Source organism: Capricornis sumatraensis, chromosome 3, assembly GCF_032405125.1.
Source record: "Capricornis sumatraensis isolate serow.1 chromosome 3, serow.2, whole genome shotgun sequence".
Classification (NCBI taxonomy): Eukaryota; Metazoa; Chordata; class Mammalia; order Artiodactyla; family Bovidae; genus Capricornis; species Capricornis sumatraensis.
This window is the reverse complement of record NC_091071.1, coordinates 160,262,775-160,289,303: the sequence shown is the minus strand read 5'-3', so window position 1 is coordinate 160,289,303 and position 26,529 is coordinate 160,262,775. Positions and strand designations below refer to the sequence as shown.

At 39.0% G+C, this 26,529-nt stretch overlaps 1 protein-coding gene across 4 annotated transcripts in view; it reads right to left on the bottom strand.

The window, feature by feature from the left end:
* Window positions 1-26,529, bottom strand: part of AGFG1 (ArfGAP with FG repeats 1) — an 80,626-nt gene that overhangs the window by 48,519 nt on the left and 5,578 nt on the right. For all 4 annotated transcript variants that reach the window (XM_068967364.1, XM_068967366.1, XM_068967367.1 and 1 more), the window contains exon 2: window positions 5,850-5,943. In XM_068967364.1, the coding sequence (XP_068823465.1) occupies window positions 5,850-5,943 (94 nt within the window). The remainder of the gene's footprint in view (window positions 1-5,849; window positions 5,944-26,529) is intronic.

The following is a 26,529-nucleotide window of genomic DNA, read 5'->3' as shown; positions in this document are numbered from 1 at the left end:
GATCAAATTGGGCCATTGGCCTGTTTTTGTACTGCCCCTGATCATTTGGTTTATGTATGTTTAAAGGGCAACATTTTTTTTTTTAGGGCTACATTTTTTTTAAAAAGTTTTTTTTCAAATAAGAATATACTATAAACAGTTGACCTATAAAACCTACAATATTTACTATCTGTGCCAACCTCTGCACAGGCAGTTAGGTAACTGTAAACCCTGGAGTAATGAGGATGTAACTAAACTCTGCCACTCAATAAAGACATTCAATATGTCATTATTAAAATAACTACCAAATTTTACTAATATAATTTAGGCTCAGCATATACTTAAAATGCTCCAAGAGTTTAAATACTCAACCTAAATATTAATGTAACTGATGAAAAGACTCTGATGCTGGGAGGGATTGGGGGCAGGAGGAGAAGGGGACAACAGAGGATGAGATGGCTGGATGGCATCACCGACTCGATGGACGTGAATTTGAGTGAACTCCAGGAGTTGGTGATGGACAGGGAGGCCTGGCATGCTGCAATTCACGAGGTTGCAAAGAGTTGGACACAACTGAGCAACTGAACTGAACTGATATACTACCATATTCTAAGAAAACTGAAAAACTCTCCAAAAAAAACCACTTTGAGCAAGAAGTGAAAAAAAAAAATAGTTAATCTCCCTGTAACTTCTACTGCCTCAAGTTCTGATTCAATAGACATTTGAATATCATTCTACAAGAAGTATGCTGGGAAATTTCATGGTTGCTTGAGCTCAAAGCATTCCACCCTTTCTATAATAAGATATTGTCACTATTTTACACTTGTAGAAATTGAGGCTCAGAGGTAACCTGACCAATGTTCTCAACCCTCCAACTTCAAAACCAACCCTTTCTGCACAAGACCACTGAACTTCAAGTAACATTTAATAAGTCTAGTCCAAATTTTATCAATTTCTGTACAGAGTTGCAGTTTGGGATAGATTGTCTGGTTTTTAATCACACTTAATGTAACACTTTGAAGCTACATAATAGTTCCATGCCCTGGTTCAGGATTCATTCAAAAGTTCACTGTCTTTACTCTGACAATGGCCTACAGGTTCTTTCAGATACTGGCGTTCTACTTTACAGAGTCCACTATTCTGTACTGAGAGTGACCATCTCTTATTACAGTTTATAAGACAAGATGATTTAGGAAATAACCACTAGTGTCCTGTTTAACATTATAATAGATTGAGTCTAATACTATAAAATGATACCTGAATATTCCAGCAAAATTGTCACAGCATGTGAATTTGAAATTTTAAATGTTTTTAAGATATCAGAATACTTTTCTTTGCGGCAGTGCTTATTTCTGATTATAAAATAGCTCCAATCTTTCCCAAAGATGCAATTCAACTACCCAAAAGGCCTGAAGTTCTGTTTCATAAAATAAGGCCTATTTAAGCCACAAGTATAACATCTTAAAAAAAATACTGTCTCCATAATCCCAAGCATCTACAATTTCAAACTGAAGCCCTTTCTCACTCTTATCCAAAAATAGAACTAGGGGGAATAAAAAGATTTTTATTGTCTCTCTCTCTCCCCCACTAGACTGAAAACTTTACAGGAGGGCAGGAATCATAGGCAGTACCCCTAGTACCCAAAGACAATCCCAGACACAACAATAGGTGATTAATAAATCTCTGCTTCAGGAATGAAGAATGAGATGATCATGAATATTGACTAGGGAAAAGCACAACTTACCTTATGGGCCTACCACTTTAGAAGGATTTTTTTCAAAAGCTTTAGTTTCTGGTTTGAGGGTTATGTTTTGAATCTAGCATAAAGATAACAAAATACTGTCAATCAACACGTGATTTTATTTCTACATGTAGAGTGCACGCCTGTGAAGCATCAGCAGTAACCCTTTTACTCAGTCCTGAAATCTAATTAGGAGGGTTAATTTATTACTAGGAAAAAAAAAACTGTATGGCTCAAAATAAAATTATTCCTACATTTTCCTTTTACTGAGTTAGCTATATAGCACTGGTACCCAGTCTTCTTTCCATTAAGTCTGATAATCAGAAGTTAACCCAATAGGGAAATTCCTTTGATTGACCCACAACACCATAAAAGAGGGCATATGAAGTAAATCACTAAAGACTTTTTTTTAAAATAACATATGATACAAAAGAAAGCATTATGTGATGTGCCAAAAACAGTGGACAATTCTTAAGTTCTGAATGAAAAGTAAAATCTTTCCCAGATATACAAATGCGTTAAGTCACTGCACTGATTGTGTCAATGAATGGCTTCCTCTGTTCAAGCCCTCTGCCCTATAACTTGTGGTCCTCTCCCACACTGATTCTAGACTTGGCAGCATGACTTTCTCTGACAATAAGTTGTTCACAACTGTAATGAAAGCATGTAAAACAGATTTAAGTTCTACATGCAGACTGACTGTAAAAAGGTTTCTCCCACATATAAATGTCTGGAGGAAAATTCAAAGCATGTGGAATACAAGATGATTTAAAAATCAACACCTTGTGAGTCATCCACCATGGTGCTTGCCTGATGCAAATAATGACAACCAACAAGCCCCTCAGAACGTTAAAACTCTCTCATGGGGGTAGAAGACCCAAAACTTCTGCCAGTTAATATTCATTTTGATCTTTATGTTCAGACATGAACCACTCATTCACTAGACATATGACAATACCTTCTTTTAACCCAACATTTACATGACTGAGTATGTTCCTTTCCAGACAATGGAGAGATTTAATGCACTGTTCAAATATGGCAACATCATTTGAAATAAAAAATAAACATCTGCAAATTTTCTCTATGCATGTTATACTTAAGATTTAAGTGTATAAGATAAACTGATAATTAGGCACTTGCACTTGAAGTCTATACAATTTTTTAGCAAGCTGTATCAATCTTCCTACATTTCATAGTATCAATCCTCACCTTCTACACACCTCATAAAACTTTTAAGAATGGAAATTCTGCTAATAGTGTAAGGAACTAAATATACCTACTCCAATATTTTGGTTATAAGATGTTTTTAGGGACACAAGAAAGTAAGTTTGTCTCCCTTAACAAGTAATTAGGTAGTTGGTAAACTTTCTAGCAGTAAGAATGGTTGGAAATTTCTCTGTGTGCACTGTTTACTCTGCCTCTAGAATCTTTTCCTGTTAGCCTAAGTCCTGCTGCTGCTGCTGCTGCTAAGTTGCTTCAGTCGTGTCCGACTCTTGTGCAATCCATAGACGGTGGTACTCACCCTCAAAAGCCAGCCAATGCCTCCTCTATGAAATCTTCCCAATCCTCTCCTTTCCACATTACTTCTGAAAATTCTTATTCTTATCATTAATTACTAACAGTGTTACAATTATTTGTTATGTATCCATCTCCTACCTAGACCATGAGCTCTAAGTCTATTGTACCCAAGTACTAGCACAGTAACTGTAACAGTGAGGGCTTTAAATGGACTATTAATTTGCATGCCTCTTTTTAGAATTTAAAATTCATAAATCCATTCCAGTCATCTCTATTGCTTATATTCTGTTTCCATTATTTGATATAAAGAGTTGTCTAAGATTTCCTTTCATATATTCTAAATTTATCTTGATATTACAGTCATAAAAACTATTCCTTCAGAAATCCTATCATACACAACATGGATGAACCTTGTGAACATTATGCCAAGTGAAATAAGCCAGTCACAGACCAGCAAATACTGTATGATTCCCCTTAAGATGAGATATTTCAAACACTCAAACCCACCGAAGCAGAAAATATAATGGTGGCTGCTACGAAGTTCGTTATGCAAGAAGAGTAAGTCCTAACACTTTGCCTATAGCTAACAATACCACATTTTACACTTTAAAATATTTTAAGAGAGTAAATCTCATGTTAAGTGTCCTCACCACAATTTCAGGAAAAATGTTTTTAAAAAGGGTCCTTCAACTGTATTATTTTGGGACCAATTTCCATTGAATCTTATCTACTGACAGGTTTGAATGTTTTTTTACTTACTTCTCCAATGGATTGTTACTTTTACAGTTCTATTACTATAATTTTATCTACAGTTATTAGATTTTTAACATAAGAATAGATGATATTCTTTCATTTCTGACTCCATTCTGATGTCCAAAATTTCCAAAATTCTAAGAAAATAATTTAAATTTGCACTGGTAGGCTAATCTCAAACTTTATACAAACTGTTCAAATTGTCTTTTAATCGAAATACATTTCTACACTTACTGTCATTACACACCTCTGCCTTTTCATCCTGCTTCAGATTTCCCTGTAATATAGAACCTGATTACTCAAGATAATTTTTTATTGGCAAACTTTGGAAACTTAAAAATGTGTGCTTACTTCTCTAAATCATGTATTTTTAAAATTTCATAATCTTTACTACTTTAAAACCAAATACACACATGCATCAAAAGTTGGAAAGCAAGTTTAAGCCATTACTATAGAAGTGTTAGGGAAAAAGAGAAGCCATGTACAAAATGCTTGCATACATCTTCTGAGGTGAAAAAGAAGACTGAACTAATAAAATTTGAAGTCTTCTTTTCTATTATCAAAAACATGCAAAAAAAAACAAAATATGCAACCACTGTAGTACAACTAAAGTAATACTTCCTTTCTAGGAAGTGATTAAACTGTCTTATTAAATAATGGCAATTACTAACCAACTGGGTTGACTGGTTCATCCATGCCCCAAGATTATAAAACATGCTGGCTTTCTGTTAATTTTACAGTTTTTTGTATTTGTTTTAAATAGCAGACCACCACTCTTAATAATAGCAAAATATGGAACTAAAACAAGAAAGCAAGCCAAGAGAACAGAATTCCTGGAAGCCCATTGAAGCAGAGTAGAAAGAAAAGGTTCCCCTACAAATCTTGACTCTGTTGGGTTCCTCATGCTGCTAGGCTGCCCACTCAGAACTATTAATCATCTCCTCCCTACTGAGCACCTACTTAACACTGTTATGCTGTGTGCTTATTCACTCAGTCGTGTCCAACTCTTTGCGACCCCAAGGACTGTAGCCCGCCAGGCTCCTCTGTCCACAAGGATTCTCCAGGTAAAAACACTGGAGTAGGTTGCCATGCCCTCCTCCAGAGGATCTTCCCAACCCAGGGATTGAACTGGGGTCTCCTGCATTGCAGGCTGAGGTACCAGGGAAGCAGCTCAACATTAAGCATCACATATACATCTAAAGTTAAAAATGTAAAAAGGAAGGAGGGGACCGTCAAATGAAAGCCGATCATATAACAGCCTAACAAAAGTTTACTACACTACCACAATAATTCTCTTTCTCCCTCTTTTTGTCATTTAAAGCCAAAACTAAGTTACTCCAATACTGCTGCTGCTGCTGCTAAGTCGCTTCAATCATGTCCGACTCTACGCGACCCCAGAGACGGCAGCCCACCAGGCTCCCCCGTCCCTGGGATTCTCCAGGCAAGAACACTGGAGTGGGTTGCCATTTCCTTCTCCAATGCATGAAAGTGAAAAGAGAAAGTGAAGTCGCTCAGTTGTGTCCGACTCTTAGCGACCCCATTGACTGCAGCCTACCAGGCTTCTCCGGCCATGGAATTTTCCAGGCAAAAGCACTGGAGTGGGGTGCCATTGCCTTCTCCAATACTAGATGTCCTCTAAAAATGCCTTTTACATTCAATACTGACAAAGCCTAAATACAGGTTTCATCCCAAGTTTAAGGGAAAATAGTTATGTAGCAGACATTAATTCCAAATACTTTGCTAAATGAGTACATTCTGAAACACCTAAATACAGAATACAAAAATACCTTCATTAGACAGTGAAAATTTCTTATCATTCTAAACAACTCAAAATTTTTAAAAGGACTAAAACACTTACTTCATTTCCATGTTTTTGAAGGAATTCAATTTCCTGTTGTGTGAATGTTGTCATGGAGATGGATTTCACCCTGTGTGGTGGATTTAACCCTCGCCTAAAAGATAAAAGAAAATACCATTACAACCTATAGTATTTCAAAAATTATGTCAATGAAAAACATTTTAATTAGCACATTTAAACTTAGAACTGTTTTTTATGCTATAAGCTAAATTAAAAAATATTTTAAACTATTAATCCCCACAACAGATATATCAAGGTGAATTTGTTCAGACCAACACTAATTTATTTAAAGATAAATTTATCTAAACAGTTAGTTAGAAATACACAGTACCTGTAATACATTAGTTTATTGGGAATACAAATACTGCTTTAGTGTAAGTCTGATGGAAAGGGGATTCATTTATATATATATACGATAGGCTCAATGGTAAAGAAAGTTATTACTTAAATATTTTCATATTTTCTAAGAAAGTGATGATGATAAGTCAGGTATGGAAACATACAAATACTCAAATAGCTACCATCTTTAAGACTGACTTAGGAAACTGAAAACTAATCCAAGGAACCTTGAAGGTATTGATGGATAAGAAAAAAGTTTCATCTCTCCATCAATTCAAATAAGTGTTGATAATGAAGAACATCTTCAACCACCTCAGGAGGCCCTAAGTATTCAAGAAGAAATTAAAGGGACATGACAGGATTCAAGAAATACCTGCATATATATGAATACTTTTAAGGTCCTTCACCACTTTGAATCTTTTCTGTTTCTTTATATTTTTTCATGCACGTGAAAAACTGAACAGAGATGCACTCAGAGAGAGTAAGAACTGCTGAGTTCTGTCCAGCTACCACTCAGTGGCCTACTCGACCACAAGAATGAAGAGTTAAATAATCTATGCAAAGTAACAAGTTATCTATGCATTTTCATCAAATCAGTTTGCAGTCATATCCTCTGACAAAGACTTCATCTGAAATACAGGTTCTAGGACAGATCAATAGTTTTACAGAATTTACCATACTCATTTTGCAATCAACCATGATAATTAAATAAGAGTTAACAATGACTCAAAGTAACAAAAAAAAACTTTCAAAAATATTCTAAAAACATTTCTGAATAATTAAAATATGGTACGCAATGTTCTAGAAATATAAAATATCTTAACATAATAATTTAGAATTAACAGAAGCTCAATTGTTATACACTCCTGCTTCTTTCTCTACCTTCTGTCAGACATAGACGGCACATATTTCAGCTCACACTTTGAATTAAATCAAGTTGCACTTTATCTGCTTCACATTTCCAGGTGGAGAAACAATAATTCGATTTTGTTGTTTTGCTTTAAGTTTTAAACTAAGAAATTATTTTTCTCTCAGCTCTTGGTAAGTCATGAAATACAGAAATGAAAATTGCACAGTAGGACAAACTGAAACACAGCCATTTCATCCTAGTAAAACTTTGAAACTTAACTATGAAGAAACAACCACCATACGAATTACTTCTAGTATCTTTACAACTGGTGATCACAAATTAAATTATGCTTTAAAGATACCTAAATTCCCAAAAATGAAAATTTAGAAAAGTCATTATTACTCCTTTAAAGTAGGACATTTTATTTTTCAATTCACCTGTGTTATGAAAATAAGACTAACTTCATCATTTTCACAGCTTGTTCATTTATATTTATTTGTATTCTATCCTGTTCCAAACAACTTTAAAAGGAATTAACTTATTATTGTTCTCAAATTTCCCCCGGCTCTCCCCCTCACACTTAGCAACTCTGTCTCTCCTTATTCCCTAATACTTCCTCCTTGTTCCAGACAACCCTCTCCATTCCCACCTCCCTTACAGTAAGGTAAGGTAAGGTGAAGTCGTTCAGTCGTGTCCGACTCTTTGCCACCCCGTGGAGTGTAACCTACTAGGCTTCTCCATCCATGGGATTCTCCAGGCAAGAATACTGGAGTGGATTGCCATTTCCTTCTCCAGGGGATCTTCCCGACCCAGGGATCGAACCTGGGTCTCCCGCATTGGAGGCAGACGCTTTAACCTCTGAGCCTCCCTTATAGTACAGTATCTTAAAAAAAAAAGCAAAGGCATAACTTCCTAACAAGGAAATGTCACAACACTGCTACAAGGGTGTCTATATTTTAGATAAGAAATTAGGGAGTAATGAATTATATCCCTACACTCTCGAATCATCAAATAAGGGAAGCCCCTGACTCTTTTAAAGTTATGTTATACAGATGCAATCTCATGAAAGCACTGTACTGTATAGCTTATTCCATCAATGCTCTACCACACCATAGAGTCAATTTTTGCATAAAGAAGGTATTCATATTAATTAACTTAAAGTGAACAAAAATTTGCATTTACGAAACAAAACCATAATATTCAGTTCAGTTCAGTTCAGTCCCTCAGTCATGACCGACTTTACAACCCCATGAACCACAGCACGCCAGGCCTCCCTGTCCATCACCAACGCCCGGAGTTCACCAAAACCCATGTCCATTGAGTTCGTGATGCCATCCAACCATCTCATCTCTGTCATCCCCTTCTCCTCCTGCCCTCAATCATTCCCAGCATCAGGGTCTTTTCCAATGAGTCAACTCTTCACATCAGGTGGCCAAAGTATTGGAGTTTCAGTTTCAGAATCAGTTCTTCCAATGAATATTCAGGACTGATTTCCTTTAGGATGGACTGGTTGGATCTCCTTGCAGTCCAAGGGACTCTCAAGAGTCTTCTCCAACACCACAGTTCAAAAGCATCAATTCTTCGGTGCTCAGCTTTCTTCACAGTCCAACTCTCACATCCATACATGACTACTGGACAAACCATAGCCTTGACTAGATGGACCTTTGTTGGCAAAGTGATGCTTTCTAAGGCCCACTTGACTTCACCTTCATCTTCCAGGATGTCTGGCTCTAAATGAGTGATCACACCATCATGACTATCTGGGTCGTGAAGATCTTTTTTGTACAGTTCTTCTGTGTATTCTTACCACCTCTTCTTATTATCTTCTGCTTCTGTTAGGTCCATACCATTTCTGTCCTTTATCGAGCCCATCTTTGCATTAAATGTTCCCTTGGTATCTCTCATTTTCTTGAAGAGATCTCTAGTCTTTCCCATTCTGTTCTTTTCCTCTATTTCTTTGCATTGATCACTGAGGAAGGCTTTCTTATCTCTTCTAGCTATTCTTTGGAACTCTGCATTCAGATGCTTGTATCTTTCCTTTTCTCCTTTGTTTTTCGCCTCTCTTCTTTTCACAGCTATTTGTAAGGCCTCCCCAGACAGCCATTTTGCTCTTTTGCATTTCCTTTCCATGGGGATGGTCTTGATCTTGAATGAGGTTTGGGGCCATGCTCAGTAAATCTTTAATCCAATTTTCTGTTGATGGGCAGAGCTGTGTTCCCACCCTGTTGTTTGGCCTGAGGCCAAACTGTGGTTAGGGCAAAGCAGTCCATGGGGTCTTAAAGAGTTGGATAGGACTGAGCAACTGAATTGAAATGAAAGAAGGTAATGGCGACCTCTTTCAAAAGGACTTGGGCATGTACTGTTATATGCAGAGCCCCTGATCATGCAGCAGGCCACTGTCGACCCATGCCTCTGTCGGACACTCCTGGACACTCACAAGCAAGTCTGGCTCAGTCTCTTGTGGGGACAATGCTGCTCCTTTCTCCCGGCTCTTCGAGTGCACAAGGTTTTGTCTGTGTCCTCCAAGAGTCTGTTTCCTCGGTCCTGTGCAAGTTCTGTCATCAAATCGCACTGGCCTCCAAAGTCAAATTCCCCAAGGGTCCTCAATCTCTTTGATGAATCCCCAGGTTGGGAAATCTGTTGTGAGTTCCAGAACCTTCTTAACAGTGTGAGAATTTCTTTGGTATAATTGTTCTGCAGTTTGTGGGTCATCTGCTCAGCGGCTCTGTGGTGGGGCTAATAGAACCTTCCTCCAAGAGGGCTTAATGTCACATGCTGCGTGACCCAGGTCTGTTGCAGCCAGAGCCCCAGTCCCCGCGGCAGGCCACTGCTGACCCGTGCCTCCACAGGAGACACTCAAACACTCATAGGCAGGTCTGGTTCAGTCTGTGTAGGGTCTGGGTCCTGGTGCACACAAGGTTTTGTTTGGGCCCTCCGAACATCTCTGGTGGGTATGGGGTTTGGTTCTAAATGTGATTTCACCCCTCCTACCATCTTGTTGGGGCTTCTCCTTTGCCACTGGATGTGGGGTATCTTTTTTTGGTGCAATCCAACATTCTCCTGTCAACGGTTATTCAGCAGCGAGTTGCAATTTTGGAGTTCTCGCAAGAGAAGATGAGCCCGTGTCCTTCTACTCCACCATCTTGTTAGAATATAAGCAGCTTAGTATCATCAAAACAAACAACCCAATCAAAAAAGCGTAGAGGTAAATAGACATTTCTCCAAAGAGAACACACAGATGACCCAAGACACACATGAAAAGATGTTGACGCTGCTAATTATTGGAGAAATACAAATCAAAACTACAATGAGATATCACCTCACACCAGTCAAAATGGTTATCATCAAAGAAATCTGGAAATGACAAATGCCGGAAATGTTGTAGACAGAAAGGAACCCTCCTACACTACTGGTGGGAATGTAAATTGGTACAGCTACTGTGGAGAACAGTATGGAGGATCCTTAAAAATCTAAATATAGAACTATCATATAACCCTATAATCCCACTCTTGGGCATCTATCAGGAAAGAAAAATATGGTCTGAAAGGATACATGCACCCCAATGTTCACTGAAAGGTCAGGGCACGGCCAGGATGAAAGGTCAGGGCGAGGTCAGGTCGAAGGGTCAGGGCGAGGTCAGGACGAAAGGTCAGGGAAAGGTCAGGTGTGCTGAGGCATGCCCGGCCATGTCGGGACATGCCCCGGCAGAGGGCGCTGCAGACACACCCCGGAGACGGGCCGGCAACCAAGCCGACCAATCAGGAGCCGACACGAAGCCCTCGCCGTCCAATCAGGAACCGACACGGAGCCCTTGAACACCAATCACCGCTGAGCCTGCGTTTTCTACCTTATATGGGAGCCCCGGCCTGGGCTATAAAACCCCTTCCCCACCCCTCACACCTCGCAGACTCCACAGACTCCCTTTACCCCGCAGACTCCCTTTGCTTCGCAGACCCCCCCACCTCGCTCCCCTGCTTACCCGCCCCCGGGAGTTCTGCCCGAGAGCGACCGCCCAATAAAAGGCCCTGTTCAACGGTCCATAGGGGTGGTTCCTTCTTCCCGCGGCGTTTCTTACATTCACTGCAGCACTGTTAACAACAGCCAAGACCTGGAAGCTACCTAAATGCCCATCAACTGAAGAATGGATGAAGATGATGTGGCATACACAAGACAACACTTTACTCAGCCACTGAAAAGAATAATGTCATTTGCAGCAATATGGATGGATCTAGAGATTGTCATTCTGGGTGAAGTAAGTCAGAGGAAGATCATATGGTTATCATGCATATATGGAATCTATACAGAATCTAAACAGAAATGATACAAATGAACCTATTTACAAAACAGAATCAGACTCACAAATTTAGAGAAGAACCTATGCTGACCAAGGGGAAGGGTGGGTGGGAGGGAGAGTTAGGGAGTTTGGGACTGACATGTACACACTGCTACATTTAAAATGGATAACCAACATAGTCCTTCTGTATATTGCAGGAAACTCTGCTCATTATTATGTAACAACCTAAATGGGAAGTTCTTGAACTGTGGTGTTGGAGAAGACTCTTGAGACTCCCTTGGACTGCAAGGAGATCCAACCAGTCCATCCTAAAGGAGATCAGTCCTGGGTGTTCACTGGAAGGACTGAAGTTGAAGCTGAAACTCCAATACTTTGGCCACCTGATGTGAAGAGCTGACTCACTGGAAAAGACCCTGATGCTGGGAATGACTGAGGGCAGGAGGGGAAGGGGACAACAGAGATGAGATGGTTGGATGGCATCACCGACTCGATGGACATGGGTTTGGGTGAACTCCAGGAGTTGGTGATGGACAGGGAGGCCTGGCGTGCTGCAGTTCATGGGTAGCAAAGAGTTGCACACTGAACTGAACTGAAATGGGAAGAGAATTTGAAAAAGAATAGATACATGTATATGTATAACTGAATCACTTGCTGTATACCAGAAACTATCACATTATTAATTTACTTCAATATAAAATAAAGTTAAAAAAATACTTCATTATCAAAGGGGAAACGGTTAAGTGACAGTGTTGTTATTGTTTAGTTGCTAAGCTGTAGCTGACTCTTTTTGATACTATGGATTGTAGCCCAACAGGCTCCCCTCTCCATGGGATTTCCCAGGCAAGAATACTGGAGTGGGTTGCCATTTCTTACTCCAGGGGATCTTCTGGACCCAGGGACAGAACTTACATCTCCTGCATTGGCAGGGGGACTCTTTACTGCTGAACCACCAGGGAAGTCCTAAGTGGCAATAAAACTGTAGAACTATACAGTATTCTCAAAACTATATTAAAAATATCTACAAAGAAAACAAACTAAAATATTAATATTCTTTGTTTATAGATTATGGAATTGAATGGGGTTTTTTCCCTATATATAATTTTCAATTCTCTCCAAGTTTTCCACAATGAATCTGTATTATTCTGTACTAGGAAAAAAAAACAGCAGAAAATAGTAAACAATTCAATTAACTAGTAGTAGTCAAAATATTTGTACTTTTAGTATTGACTTTATGGATGTCAATGTCTGTGCTGAAGAATTACCAAAAAAAAAAAAGCAAGAACAGTTTTCCTTCTTAAGGCAATCTTTCAGTTTTTCTAAAATACCTGGAAAACTCTCCTCCCAAATACAGCTACTAGCATCAACAATTTATGTTCACCTCACTTCTCTGCAGCTGGCGTGAGCTGTAAAGAACCTACTTGCCTACCAGTGCAGGAAATAAAAGAAATGTGGGTTTGATTCTTGGGTCAGGAAGATCCTCTGGAAAAAGGAATGGCAACCCACTCCAGTAGTCTTGTTTATGGACAGGGAAGCCTGGTGGGCTCAGTCCATGGGGTCGCAAAAGAGTTGAACATGACTGAAGCAACTGAGCGTGCACTTCTCTAAATCAGGCACTATTGACATTTCAGGCCAGAGAACCATCACGAGGCACATAAGGCACATCACCCTGTGCCCTACAGGATTTAGGGGCAGTATCCCTGGCCTCTACCCACTATAGGCCAGTAGGACCCTCAACCCAGTAAGAGTAATGAAAAATGTTTCAGGATACTGCCAAATGTCCCCTGAGGGTGCAAGGGGTGGAACTGCAGAGTACTACTCAAGAACCACTACTCTAAATATACTAAATGTGCTAATCACCAAGTGAAGAAAGAAGTAGAGTTTCTTTGGATCACTACTGATATATAAATTATACCTAGGTTCAATCGTCTACAAAACATTCTACACATTCACCATTCATGTTGTTGCTGTTGTTTTAGTCACTGAGTCATGTCCAACTCCTTTGCAACACCACAGACTGTAGCCTGCCAAGCTCCTCTGTCTATGGGATTTTCCAGGCAAGAATATTGGAGAGGGTTGCCATTTCCTTCTTCAGTCACCTCATATACAACAATAATTTTAATTTTCACATAAATTTACTATTTCCAGCATAACAAAAAATAGAAATCCTTAAAAGATTAAGCAAAGTGTCCACAAAAAATATATAAAGTACATTTATACAAATTAAGAGGTGAAAAAAACTTAATAAAACAGAAGGAAATTAATATCTATAACGTTCCTAGACTGGCATGCACTTTGCACGTCTAATGTCATTAATTTCTATTTATAACAGTATGGCAGACATTTATGAAAAGGTTCCTCTGCTAAAATATAACTGTATACACTACTAAAAAAAAATAGAAGAAAAACCCTAATTGCTAATATTTCTAGAAAAATCCTAATTGTTAACACTTTTAATAAATCTCAAGTACTCCCCCTTTACAAAAGAAAAAAACAAAGATAAAAAGTGAACTGAAACTAGAAGAGTGGCCTATGTTATACAAAAAATTCCATATTGCTCAGAGGCAAATATAACAATAGCTAAGACAATGTACTTTGGCCACCTCATGCGAAGAGTTGACTCATTGGAAAAGACTCTGATGCTGTGAGGGATTGGGGGCAGGAGGAAAAGGGGATGACAGAGGATGAGATGGCTGGATGGCATCACTGACTCGATGGATGTGAGTTTGAGTAAACTCCGGGAGATGGTGATGGACAGGGAGGCCTGGCGTGTTGCGATTCATGGGGTCACAAAGAGCTGACACAACTGAGCGACTGAACTGAACTGAAGACAATGTGAGAGGTAATCCTGAGCTATTCCTATTAAACCCAGGACTTTGGATGAAGAATTAAGCAGCTTCAGGGTGGCAATATCCCTAGATCCAAACAGTAGAATATGCAAATCCTCTCAAGAAAAATGCATTTATAATTTACAAATTATGCTATGAGGATTTGGAAATATTAAGTTCAATAAAAGATGAGACTACAATAAAAATCATTACATAAGAGCAAATCATTACTGAGCTTGAGACAGTAGAACACAGATTTATGCCATCTCTTCCCATGACTTTAGCTACTGGATTTATCAAATAAAAAATATAAAGTAAACATAGCATATAGGAAATGTTAAGTGGTGGAATAAAAATGAACAGGAAATATGAAATTATCAAAATAAACTGGTAAATCTGAAAGTCAGAGCTTTTAGAAATGAAAATTTATAAATGTGGAAATCAAAAACTTAAGAAACTAGTTATTAAAGAGCAAATTAAACATACCAGAAGAGAGATTTGGGGAATGAGAAAACAGAAGAAATAGCCCAGAAGGCAGCACAGATGCATAAGGAGATAGAAAAGACAAGGATTTAAAAAAAAAAAAAAAAAAAAACACAGAGTGGGGGACACTATTAAAAGGTGTCATCAGTATTCCTGCTTTTGCAAGAAAGAATTCAAAGAATGAAGGACAAGCAATATTAAAGAGCTAATAGCTGAGGTTTTTACAATCCAATGAAAGTCATGCATCTACAAATATAGGAAGCACAGCTTATGAAAATCAGCACAAATAAAATTCATACTTAGAAACATCTGGGTAAAACTTCAAAGATAAAGAGAACATCTTAAAATCAATCGGAAAGAAAAGACAAAGGAAATGAAATCTGACTGAAAAGACTTCTCACTGAAAACCAGAAAATAGTGGAATATTGTCTTTAGAAAGTTTTTTAAAAACTAAAAATTAACAGTTGTGAATCCAGCAAAAATATCTTTGAGGTGTAAGACAAAATAACAATTTCAGATTAAAAAACTGAAGTTTACCCCCAGGAGATCTTCACTAAAGAAACATACAGTTGGCCTTCTGTGTCCCTGGGTCTACAACCAGGTACTCAACCAACTGCAGATCAAAAATATGGAAAAAAAAAATTCCACGAAGTTCCAAAAAGCAAAATTGGAATTTGCAATGTGCCCAGCAACTATTTGGGTGGTGCTAGTGGTAAGAATCTGCCTCCCAATGCAGGAGACCTAAGAGACATAGGTTTGATTCCTGAGTCAGGAAAATCCCCTGGAGGAGGGTATGGCAGCCCACTCTAGTATTCCTTCCTGGAGAATCCCACAGACAGAGGAATCTGGTGGGCTACAGTCCACAGGGTCACAACTGGGCATGCACACACCATTCCATGTTCTGCTTGTGGTGGCAGTCACATGCATCTATACAGATGTTAAGACTCCCAGAACTACACAACAAAAAAGTTGCTTTTAATGTACGCCAACTTAAGATGCCATGTTACTGTTTACAGTAACCACAATTTTCACACAAACTAAAATTTTTCACTGGCAGACCACCTTTCCTTCTCCATCTACCAAATCTGATTATTTATTTAAATGAATGAAATCCTCAAGTAACCAAAACTGAATTATTCATTTATCTAGTTATTTTCAGGATACACTCCTGAAAGCTGGTGCCATTTCCCCATTTTTTGCTAAGCCAAGTCTAGCTATCATGTGAATCCAGTGTTTATAAAACACTTTACTGTAATGACATTAGTCATAACTATTGTATCAAAGTGTTACGCAAATAAACCACATAATTTTTACAGTGCCAATACTGAAGTACTACCCATTCTGGACCCTAAAATACACATTTTTAAGTCTCCAGTTTAGTGCCCCCCCCAAAAAAAAAGATTAAATAGTGACTCATTTAATAACAGCAGTATTGATATTTTGAAAGCATGTTTGCCATTTAACTGGCTTCAAGAAGTTTCAAAGTCATCTTCTGGTGGAGCCCAATATGTTTTTGCAGCATAATTAAGTCATATGCAGATCCCCAGGAGTTTCAGTTTTAAGGACCACCACCCAGGTATGACTACAACCAGATGGTGTGACTCATTCCATATGTCCACCAGTATGTTACTCTTAACTATGCCTCAAACAATCTTGCAAATAGCCATTTGTTCAACTCAAAAAACAATGTGTGCTGGCTGAATAAGTAAGAAAGCTTATTTAGCTAGTTTTATTCACTGCTTTTCTCCTGCTGGAGGAAAAGCTGGTTCAAATATTTCATTAGGCTGTGGAAATTTAAGTGGTTTGCTAATGTTGGCATTAAGTAAGAATGCCAATTTGACATTTAAATCTATCCCAATCTTATGGAGTAAAAATATTGTATATAAATGTTCTGTATTATGTAAATTATACATTTAAAATCTACAACAAATAGAAGATGCCTTTAACAGGTTACCAAAAATCTACAGACTTCTGATACCAAGATCTGTATATATTAGATAGTCCAGATATTAGTTTATCCAGAACTCAACTTTAAAACACTGAAAATACATACACACACACACCCATGGTGTGAACCATAATTTCTATTTGGGGTTTTTATTTTTAAAAGCCAGCAACACTACACTGAAAGGTCCTTGTAACATTTAGGGCAAGAACCTAAAAAAATAGTACTCGGGTAACAATTTAAACCTAATTAATGCATTCCTGTTAAAAGTGGACAAAACCCAAAAATGTCTTTACTACCTCTCTAAACCCTAATGAAAAGATAGCAAAGGAATAAAAAGTCATTAATCCACAAAGAGAGGAATAGAGAACAAGGAGGGAACCCAAAGGCATAGCAAAAATATAGAAAATACAATACCAGCAGTAAGCGACTATGCAGAGTAAAGAAAGCTAAAACGAAGCTCCTGTAGAGGTGGGAGAAGCCAACCAGAAGATGACTCCCACCACAGAACCCTAAAAGAGTCACAAAAGCAATCAAGCCACAAGTTGGGGGATTTATGCAGGCTCAAAATTAGATTTCCAATTTTCCTACTTTGAAAAGACTACTCCCCAGTGGCTCAGCAGGTAAGAATTTGCCTGCAATGCAGGAGATCCAGGTTTGATGCCTGGGTCAGGAAGATCCCCTGGAGAAGGGAATGGCAACCCACTCCAGGATACTTGCCTGGAGAACCCCATGGACAGAGGAGCCTGGCAAGCTACAGTCTATAAGGTCTCAAAGAGTCAGACACGACTGAAGCCAACTGAGCACACACATGTACCAAATCCTAGGTAGGAAAATTTAATCTGCAATGGTGGTTGTTGTAGTTCAGTCGTTAAATTGTTTGACTCTTTGCGACCCCGTAGTCTGCAGCAGTAACCAGTAACGCTGAAGAAGCTGAAGTTGAACAGTTCTGTGAAGACTTACAAGACCTTTTAGAACTAACACCCAAAAAAGATGTCCTTTTCATTATAGGGGACTGGAATGCAAATGTAGGAAGTCAGGAAACACCTGGAGTAACAGGCAAATTTGGCCTTGGAATGCAGAATGAAGCAGGGCAAAGACTAATAGAGTTTTGCCAGAAAATGCACTGGTCATAGCAAACACCCTCTTCCAACAACACAAAAGAAGACTCTACACATGGACATCACCAGATAGTCAACACCGAAATTAGACTGATTATATTCTTTGCAGACAAAGATGGAGAAGCTCTATACAGTCAACAAAAACAAGACCGGGAGCTGACTGTGGCTCAGATCATGAACTCCTTATTACCAAATTCAGACTTAAATTGAAGAAAGGAGGGAAAACCGCTAGACCATTCAGGTATGACCTAAATCAAATCCCTTATGATTTTACAGTGGAAGTGAGAAATAGATTTAACGACCTAGATCTGATAGATAGAGTGCCTGATGAACTATGGAATGAGGTTCATGACACTGTACCGGAGACAGGGATCAAGACCATCCTCATGGAAAAGAAATACAGAAAAGCAAAATGGCTGTCTGGGGAGGCCTTACAAATAGCTGTGAAAAGAAGAGAGGCGAAAAACAAAGGAGAAAAGGAAAGATATAAGCATCTGAATGCAGAGTTCCAAAGAATAGCAAGAAGAGATAAGAAAGCCTTCTTCAGCGATCAATGCAAAGAAATAGAGGGAAAGAACAGAATGGGAAAGACTAGAGATCTCTTCAAGAAAATCAGAGATACCAAGGGAACATTTAATGCAAAGATGGGCTCGATAAAGGACAGAAATGGTATGGACCTAACACAAGCAAGAAGATATTAAGAAGAGGTGGCAAGAATACACAGAATAACTGTACAAAAAAGATCTTCATGATCCAGATAATCACGATGGTGTGATCACTCATCTAGAGCCAGACATTCTGGAAGGTGAAGGTAAAGTCAAGTGGGCCTTAGAAAGCATCACTACGAACAAAGCTAGTGGAAGTGATGGCAATTCCAGTTGAGCTATTTCAACTCCTGAAAGATGACGTGGTGAAAGTGCTGCACTCAAGATGCCAGCAAATTTGGAAAATTCAGCAGTGGCCACAGGACTGGAAAAGGTCAGTTTTCATTCCAATTCCAAAGAAAGGCAATGCAAAAGAATGCTCAAACTACTGCACAATTGCACTCATCTCACATGCTAGTAAAGTAATGCTCAAAATTCTCCAAGCCAGGCTTCAGCAATACGTGAACCGTGAACTTCCAGATGTTCAAGCTGGTTTTAGAAAAGGCAGAGGAACCAGAGATCAAATTGCCAACATCTGCTGGATCATGGAAAAAGCAAGAGAGTTCCAGAAAAACATCTATATCTGCTTTCTTGACTATGCCAAAGCCTTTGACTGTGTGGATCACAATCAACTGTGGAAAATTCTGAGAGAGATGGGAATACCAGACCACCTGACCTGCCTCTTGAGAAATCTGTACGCAGGTGCAGTAGCAACAGTTAGAACTGGACATGGAACAACAGACTGGTTCCAAATAGGAAAAGGAGTACGTCAAGGCTGTATATTGTCACCATGCTGATTTAACTTATATGCAGAGTACATCATGAGAAACGCTGGACTGGAACAAACATTTACAAGCTGGAAACAAGATTGCTGGGAGAAATATCAATAACCTCAGATATGCAGATGACACCACCCTTAGGCAGAAAGTGAAGAGGAACTAAAAAGCCTCTTGATGAAAGTGAAAGAGCAGAGTGAAAAAGTTGGCTTAAAGCTCAACATTCAGAAAACGAAGATCATGGCATCTGGTCCCATCACTTCATGGGGAAACAGGGAAACAGTGTCAGACTATTTTGGGGGGTTCCAAAACCACTGCAGATGGTGACTGCAGCCATGAAATTAAAAGATGCTAACTCCTTGGAAGAAAAGTTATGACCAACCTAGATAGCATATTGAAAAGCAGAGACATTACTTTGCCAACTAAGGTCCGTCTAGTCAAGGCTATGGTTTTTCCCGTGGTCATGTATGGATGTGAGAGTTGGACTGTGAAGAAGGCAGGGCGCCGAAGAATTGATGCGTTTGAACTGTGGTGTTGGAGAAGACTCTGGTGAGTCCCTTGGACTGCAAGGAGATCCAACCAGTGCAATCTGAAGGAGATCAGCCCTGGGATTTCTTTGGAAGGAATGATGCTAAAGCTGAAACTCCAGTACTTTGGCCACCTCACGTGAAGAGTTGACTCATTGGAAAAGACTCTGATGCTGGGAGGTATTGGGGGCAGGAGGAGAAGGGGACGACAGAGGATGAGATGGCTGGATGGCATCACTGACTCTATGGACGCGAGTCTGAGTGAACTCCGGGAGTTGGTGATGGACAGGGAGGCCTGGCGTGCTGCGATTCATGGGGTTGCAGAGTCGGACACGACTGAGCAACTGAACTGAGTCTGCAGCACACCAGGTTCCTCCATCCTCCCCTACCTCTCGGAGTTTGCTCAAATTTCATGTCCATTGAGTCAGTAATGCTTTCTAACTGCTTATTTAATCTGGAGAGCCTATACCAAATACACTCTGGCACAGCTGAGGACTGCTACTTGGTATTATGCCAAAACTTGGAGGTTTATCTGAGACTCTGCACACTAAACAATAATAGATTCTATGTCCCCATCCCTTCCCTCAACCTGGCACTTAGAATGACAGTCAGACTTCTTTATTCCCCAAAAAGACTGGAGAAAAAAAAAATCTATGAACTAGAAAAAAGCATGGATAGAAAGATCATATATACTCCCAAAGAGGGAGTGGAAAATGGGGCACAGAGAACGACTAGTAAGAATAGCATCAAACTTCTCAACAGCAATACTGAAGGTTTAAAGACAATGAAGCAATGTCTTAAAAACTCCAAGGGTATTTTCACCTTTGTGAATGTACACAAAGTATTAATTTTAACATGAGGGCAGATCAGCAACGCAGATCTCAAAAATTATCTCCCATTAACCTTTAATCAAGAGGTTAATGGAAATGTGGGTATGCTGGAAAAAGAGGTTTCAATACAGGTTAGGCATGATGGGAATTTCCAGAACTAAGGTAGAAGAAAGTTCAAACACAACAGCTGCACAGCAGGCCTAGAGCGCATTATCTCCAGACCAAAATGACAGAAGCACCCAGCATCTGACACATCTGATCATCCTATAAAAAGGTGCATACCCTAGCCAGAGATAATTTCATGTGGGGAAGTATTAATGAAATCCACATGGAAAACAAAGCAAATGAAGAAACCTAGACAATTATAAACTTCAGGGAGTAAAGTTTATAAAAGAAAGAAAATGTAGTAGTAACATATTATAGGACTTAGCTGAGACAGTATGTAGGAGAAGGCAATGGCACCCCACTCCAGTACTCTTGCCTGGAGAATCCCATGGATGGAGGAGCCTGGTGCGCTGCAATCCATGGGGTCGCTAAGGTCGGACACAACTGAGCAACTTCACTTTCATTCACTGGAGAAGGAAATGGCAACCCACTCCAGTGTTCTTGCCTAGAGTATCCCAGGCATGGCGGAGCCTGGTGGGCTGCCATCTATCGGGTCGCAAAGAGTCAGACATGACTGAAGTGACTTAGCAGCAGCAGCAGAGACAGTATGTACATAATAGTAACATACTGTAGGACTTAGCTGAGACAGTATGTATGTAACAGTAACAAACTGTATGACTTAGTTGAGACAGTATGCACATAATGCAATAAGATAAATACTTAGTGATTTAACCAAAACTGTGATAGTCTATTGAAGGAGTAGCTGCAGAGTACACATGGAAAGTGAGAGGAGTGTTAAGAGGGCCAAAGCCTTATCTTCACTCTTGCAGAGAGAAGCCAAATTTGAAAAAAAAAGCTATATGCATGTTAGTTAGAAATACAAAGGTAAAAAAGAGAAGGGAACAGACTGTCCATGATAAACAGAAATGGGGAAAGGGAAGAGGTGACTGCTGTTGCTCAGTATAAGCCTTTTTAAACTATGTGCAAGTATTTTTTTAATTAAAATTAAATTTAAAAATAAACATAAAATATGGAAAATAAATGGTTCTTTCCCTTCAAAATGAAATTTGACACATACACACACTGTATTCTTTAACTGCTGTATTCTTTAACTGAAGAAAAAACATTTCTGGAAAATATGAGGAATTTTTTAAAATTTCAAATTTCTCATATTTCAAAAATATCAAGACTCTACTACACATCAGCAATTTCTTTTATAGAAGTACCTCTGAACACAAACGTTCCAAGTCAGAGCCACCAAGATTCATTAAGAGATAAAGACTTGAAGAGAGAAATGAGGAAGTTTTCCCATCTTCCCACATTATTAGTTCTGCTGACTTTCTTACTTTCCCCATCAAAGATGTTGCAAAATTTAATGCAGAAATGGGTCAAGAATAAGAATTTCTAGAACCTAACACTACAAGAAAAATCCTTCTTCTTTTCCTAAACATGTATGTTTCACTATGACTTCCATACCTGGTCTTGTATCTCCCTCTACAGAACCTAGACAGCATATTAAAAAGCAGAGACATTACTTTGGCAACAAAGGTCTGTCTAGTCAAGGCTATGGTTTTCCCAGTAGTCACGTATGGATGTTAGAGTTGGACTATAAAGAAAGCTGAGCACCGAAGAATTGATGCTTTGTGGTGTTGGAGACGACTCTTGAGACTCCCTTAGACTGCAAGGAGATCCAACCAGTCCATCCTAAAGGAAATCAGTCCTGGGTGTTCACTGGAAGGACTGATGTTGAAGCTGAAACTCCAATACTTTGACCACGTGATGTGAAGAGCTGACTCATTTGAAAAGCTCCTGATGCTGGGAAAGATTGAGGGCAGGAGGAGAAGGGGACGACAGAGGATGAGATGGTTGGATGGCATCACTGACTCAAGGGACATGAGTTTGAGTTGAGTAAACTCCAGGAGTTGGTGATGGACAGGGAGGCCTGGCATGCTGTGGTTCATGGGGTCGCAAAGAGTCGGACACAACTGAATGACTGAACTGAACTGAACTACAGAATAAAACCTATTACCTTTTCTGCACAAAAAGTGAAAGTGGCTCAGCCCTGTTGAACTCTTTGCAACCCCACGGACTATACAGTCCATGGAATTCTCCAAGTCAGGATACTGGAGTGGGTAGCTTTTCCCTTCTCCAGGGGATCCTTCCAACCCAGGGATTGAACCCAGGTGTCCAGCATTGCAGGATTCTTTATCAGCTGAGTCACAACAGAAGCCCAAGAATATTGGAGTGGGTAGCCTATCCCTTCTCCAGCAGATATTCCCAACCCAGGAATCGAACCGGGGTCTCCTGCATTGCAGGCAGATTCTTTACCAACTGAGGTATCAGGGAAGCTCTTCTGCATAAAGGTCTTAAATTACTCAAAGACAGTGACCTCATGTACAGCTCCATACCCCCACTGCCTAGTTTTTTCTTCTTTAAGCTAATATACTTCTGGTCCCTGGAGATATTCCGCTCATTCAGAATTTCAAATCTCCTTATCATCCTAACCAATTTTCTTACACCATGCTCCAATTTGTTAATTCATCTCTTAAGCTAAGTAACTAGAATAAAAGCAAAGAGTAATTATGACTTCCTTCCCTGTAAAAGACAGTTATGATACCAATCAAAAGGAGACCATGTCTTACGCAAGATTCTTTGGAAAAACACATTCTGACTTAAAAACAAACATAAAATTCATTCCCCATATATAGAACAATTCAATTAAGGTCCCACCCCTCCTCTAAGTTAATAAATTTCATTCTCGTCATGTCCAAGCAGGTGTTTTTAGGGCAACAGCTCTAATAAGTGAGGCTGAAAAGGATGTCTGGAGGAACCTATTCAACAAAGTACCCAAAGTTATGAACGATTTCTCTTTTTTATATACAGTAGAGGAATCCAAGGTGTGTATTCCTAGACAACCATCGATTTGATCAGGTGGACCTGGGAAATGCATTACTGAGTGGGAAAAAAATCGTACATTACTGGGCATGTCTTACATTTTCAAAAAAAAAAACAAACCTCGTTTTCTCACATATTATACACTTTGCCTCAAGATTAATGTTACAAAGTTTCTGAAGGAATGGGGAGATCAAATAATTGATTTCAAACAATGAAACAAAAAAAAGAACTTATGTAGATGTTTGATACAACAAAGGTTTTTAAGACCATTTAGTAATTACCTCTTCGTTAGTAACTTACTACAAGATAATTTAGTGTATAAAAACAACTTAGTTCCAAAATCAACTGCAAACTCTCAAAAAAAAAAAAACCTTCAATCTCAACAACAAACATCTTAATAAAAAAAAGCAGCTTAATGAAGAAAAGGGGAACCAATACAAACCATCCCAGTAATTCAAGACGGCAGTCTCCCTTTTCCTGAAACAATACTGTCTTTCCATCTCTTCTCGTTTCTGTGTACAGCCAGGACACTTGGGTATTGACTGAGAAATCTTACAGATAACACCACCACCATATGGACAATGACACAGCTCCTAGTCAGCCCTTACTTCCATTTAAAACTTTACGCCAACTCTTCAAGACTCTCTTTGGGTCATAAAGCTGAAGTCCCACAATCTCACTCCTGCTTTTCCTTCTCTCGGCTCCGGAGTTCCTAGGACACTGAGAAAGCCAGCACTTAGAAATAGTAGCGGGGTTAAAATGTTCTGATGGCAGGGATGGGAATCCCAGGGGAAAAGTTGAGTGGAGGGGAGGGGGTCCGCGTTTAATTGCGGGAGAGGGAGGCAGAGAAAGCAAAATAATGGCACCTAGTACTGAATAGCTCCACAGAAGCTTCTTAAGAATGTAAGCATTATACATGTTGTACAGAAAAGACAGAAAATTATCACTTTCAGTATTTGCTTATTTTCCAAAGAGTGTACTGAAACTAGATACACAAGTTTCTAAAGAGGCAAAATATTTAAATTGAGGTCCAGAAGTCCGCAAGTTCCTTAAAAGAATGCTTTAATTCTTATTTGTAATACAACTCACTAATAATATTTAAAATTTTAATATAAATTTACTTAGATAAATGATACAATCACTACCTCAAACTGATTAAAGGCCAAAGTGCTTACAAGCACACTGAACCAAATTCACAGACTAATGAAAGAAGAACATAGACAAACAATATAAAAATGCTGTGGTAGCAAGTTAAGGTCAAATGATGTCACCATCCCTTGGGTGCCAAAGGACACCAAGACAGGAGGTGCTCACAACACTTAAGAAGAGTCTCTCCCAATCAGTTTGCTGAATGAATCCACGTTTATCTTTCCTGCTAAAAAACCTACAGCAAACGTCTATTCCACAATGAACATTCATGCTAGAAGGTCCTATCTCTTGCTCCTTTCAACTGAGTCTTATGCTTATCTAGAGTTGTTTCATATACTACTAAACTATATTTACTTGGTATAGTATTTGGCAGGTTTTTGTTGTTGTTCAGTTGCTAAGTCATCTCCAACTCTGAGAACCCATGGACCTTCCGTCCAGGCTCTTCTGCCAGGCTCCTTCTCTGCACTGATTTCTCAGGCAAGAATATATGGAGTGGGTTGCCATTTCCTTCTCCAAGAGATCTTCCCACCCAGGGAAAGAATCTGAATCTCCTGCATTGGCAGGTGGTTGTTCCAACAGGGAAGCTCTATTTGATAGATATACAGTTAAATTAAAATTATATAAAACAATCACACTTCAGTAAGAACTGTTTCCATGAAAATGAAGTATTTTAAAAACTCCACCAAATAGTCACTATGAAAAGCTGTTACTCAACTGTAGACAAAAAATGTAAAACATCTAAACTGAAAAGAGATCTAGAGCAATTCAGCACTCAAACTGCTTTAAAAGTAGCTCAAAATTCTAAAAATCTTTTATAACACAAAGTGAGTCTAAGTTATATCAAAGGGACAAAAATCTCATCAGTGAAACCATATTCAAGGAAAAGCCCTAGGTGTTACATAATGCTCTGGCAAATTAACAATTACATGCTAAAATTCAAAAACCTAAATTTTACCTGTGTGTATGTTTTTTAATGACTGTCTTTTTTGATAAACCTAAAGACTATCACTGTCTTTTTTCACTGCCTTTTTGGATAAAGCTAACCACTATCAATCCTGAACACATGGGATGAGGGGTTTTAATTACAGTTCAAACACAGAAAATAGCAGAATAATTAATTCCTGACAGGACAGATGTGCCAAATTCAAAAGAATCAATATATCAATATCAGAACCAATCACACCAGAACTCATCACACTCACAACACATAACAATAGTTTCTGAAGAAATTCAAAGAGCAGACATTTGAAGCTAGCTAAAACTACTAAAGAAAAGCATGACATAAGTCCACAAAAATACACAATACATTAATAAACTACCTGTCCTGCCCTTTAATATCCAATGAAGTAAAATCCACCATTTAAATCCCCCAAATACAGAATTCACAACAATTTATAATAAGCATTAGAGTATAAGCTAACTTTACAATTTAAAGTTGTTAAGGATTACACTACTTTTCTTTATGACTGTTACTAGAATAACCCCTGACACAAGAGTACTTAGTAATTCTAGCTAGTAATTATTATCGTATTTTTCTTTTATATACTTTAATTTTTGTATCCCTTGGATACATGTACTAGTGCCTGGACTTAATATTTACTTAAAAAAAACCTCTGCCCTTCACAATTGAAAAAGTTATCAAAATAGCTTTCCCACTTAAACTGAAATTGTACTACACTGTCAAAATATTTCACTGAATGTACCCATGCTGCTGCTGCTGCTGGTAAGTCGCTTCAGTCGTGTCCGACTGTGCGACCCCACAGACAGCAGCCCACCAGGCTCCCCCGTCCAGGCAAGAACACTGGAGTGGGTTGCCATTTCCTTTTCCAATGCATGCAAGTAAAAAGTGGAAGTGAAGTCGCTCAGCCGTGTCCGACTCTTAGCGACCCCATGGACT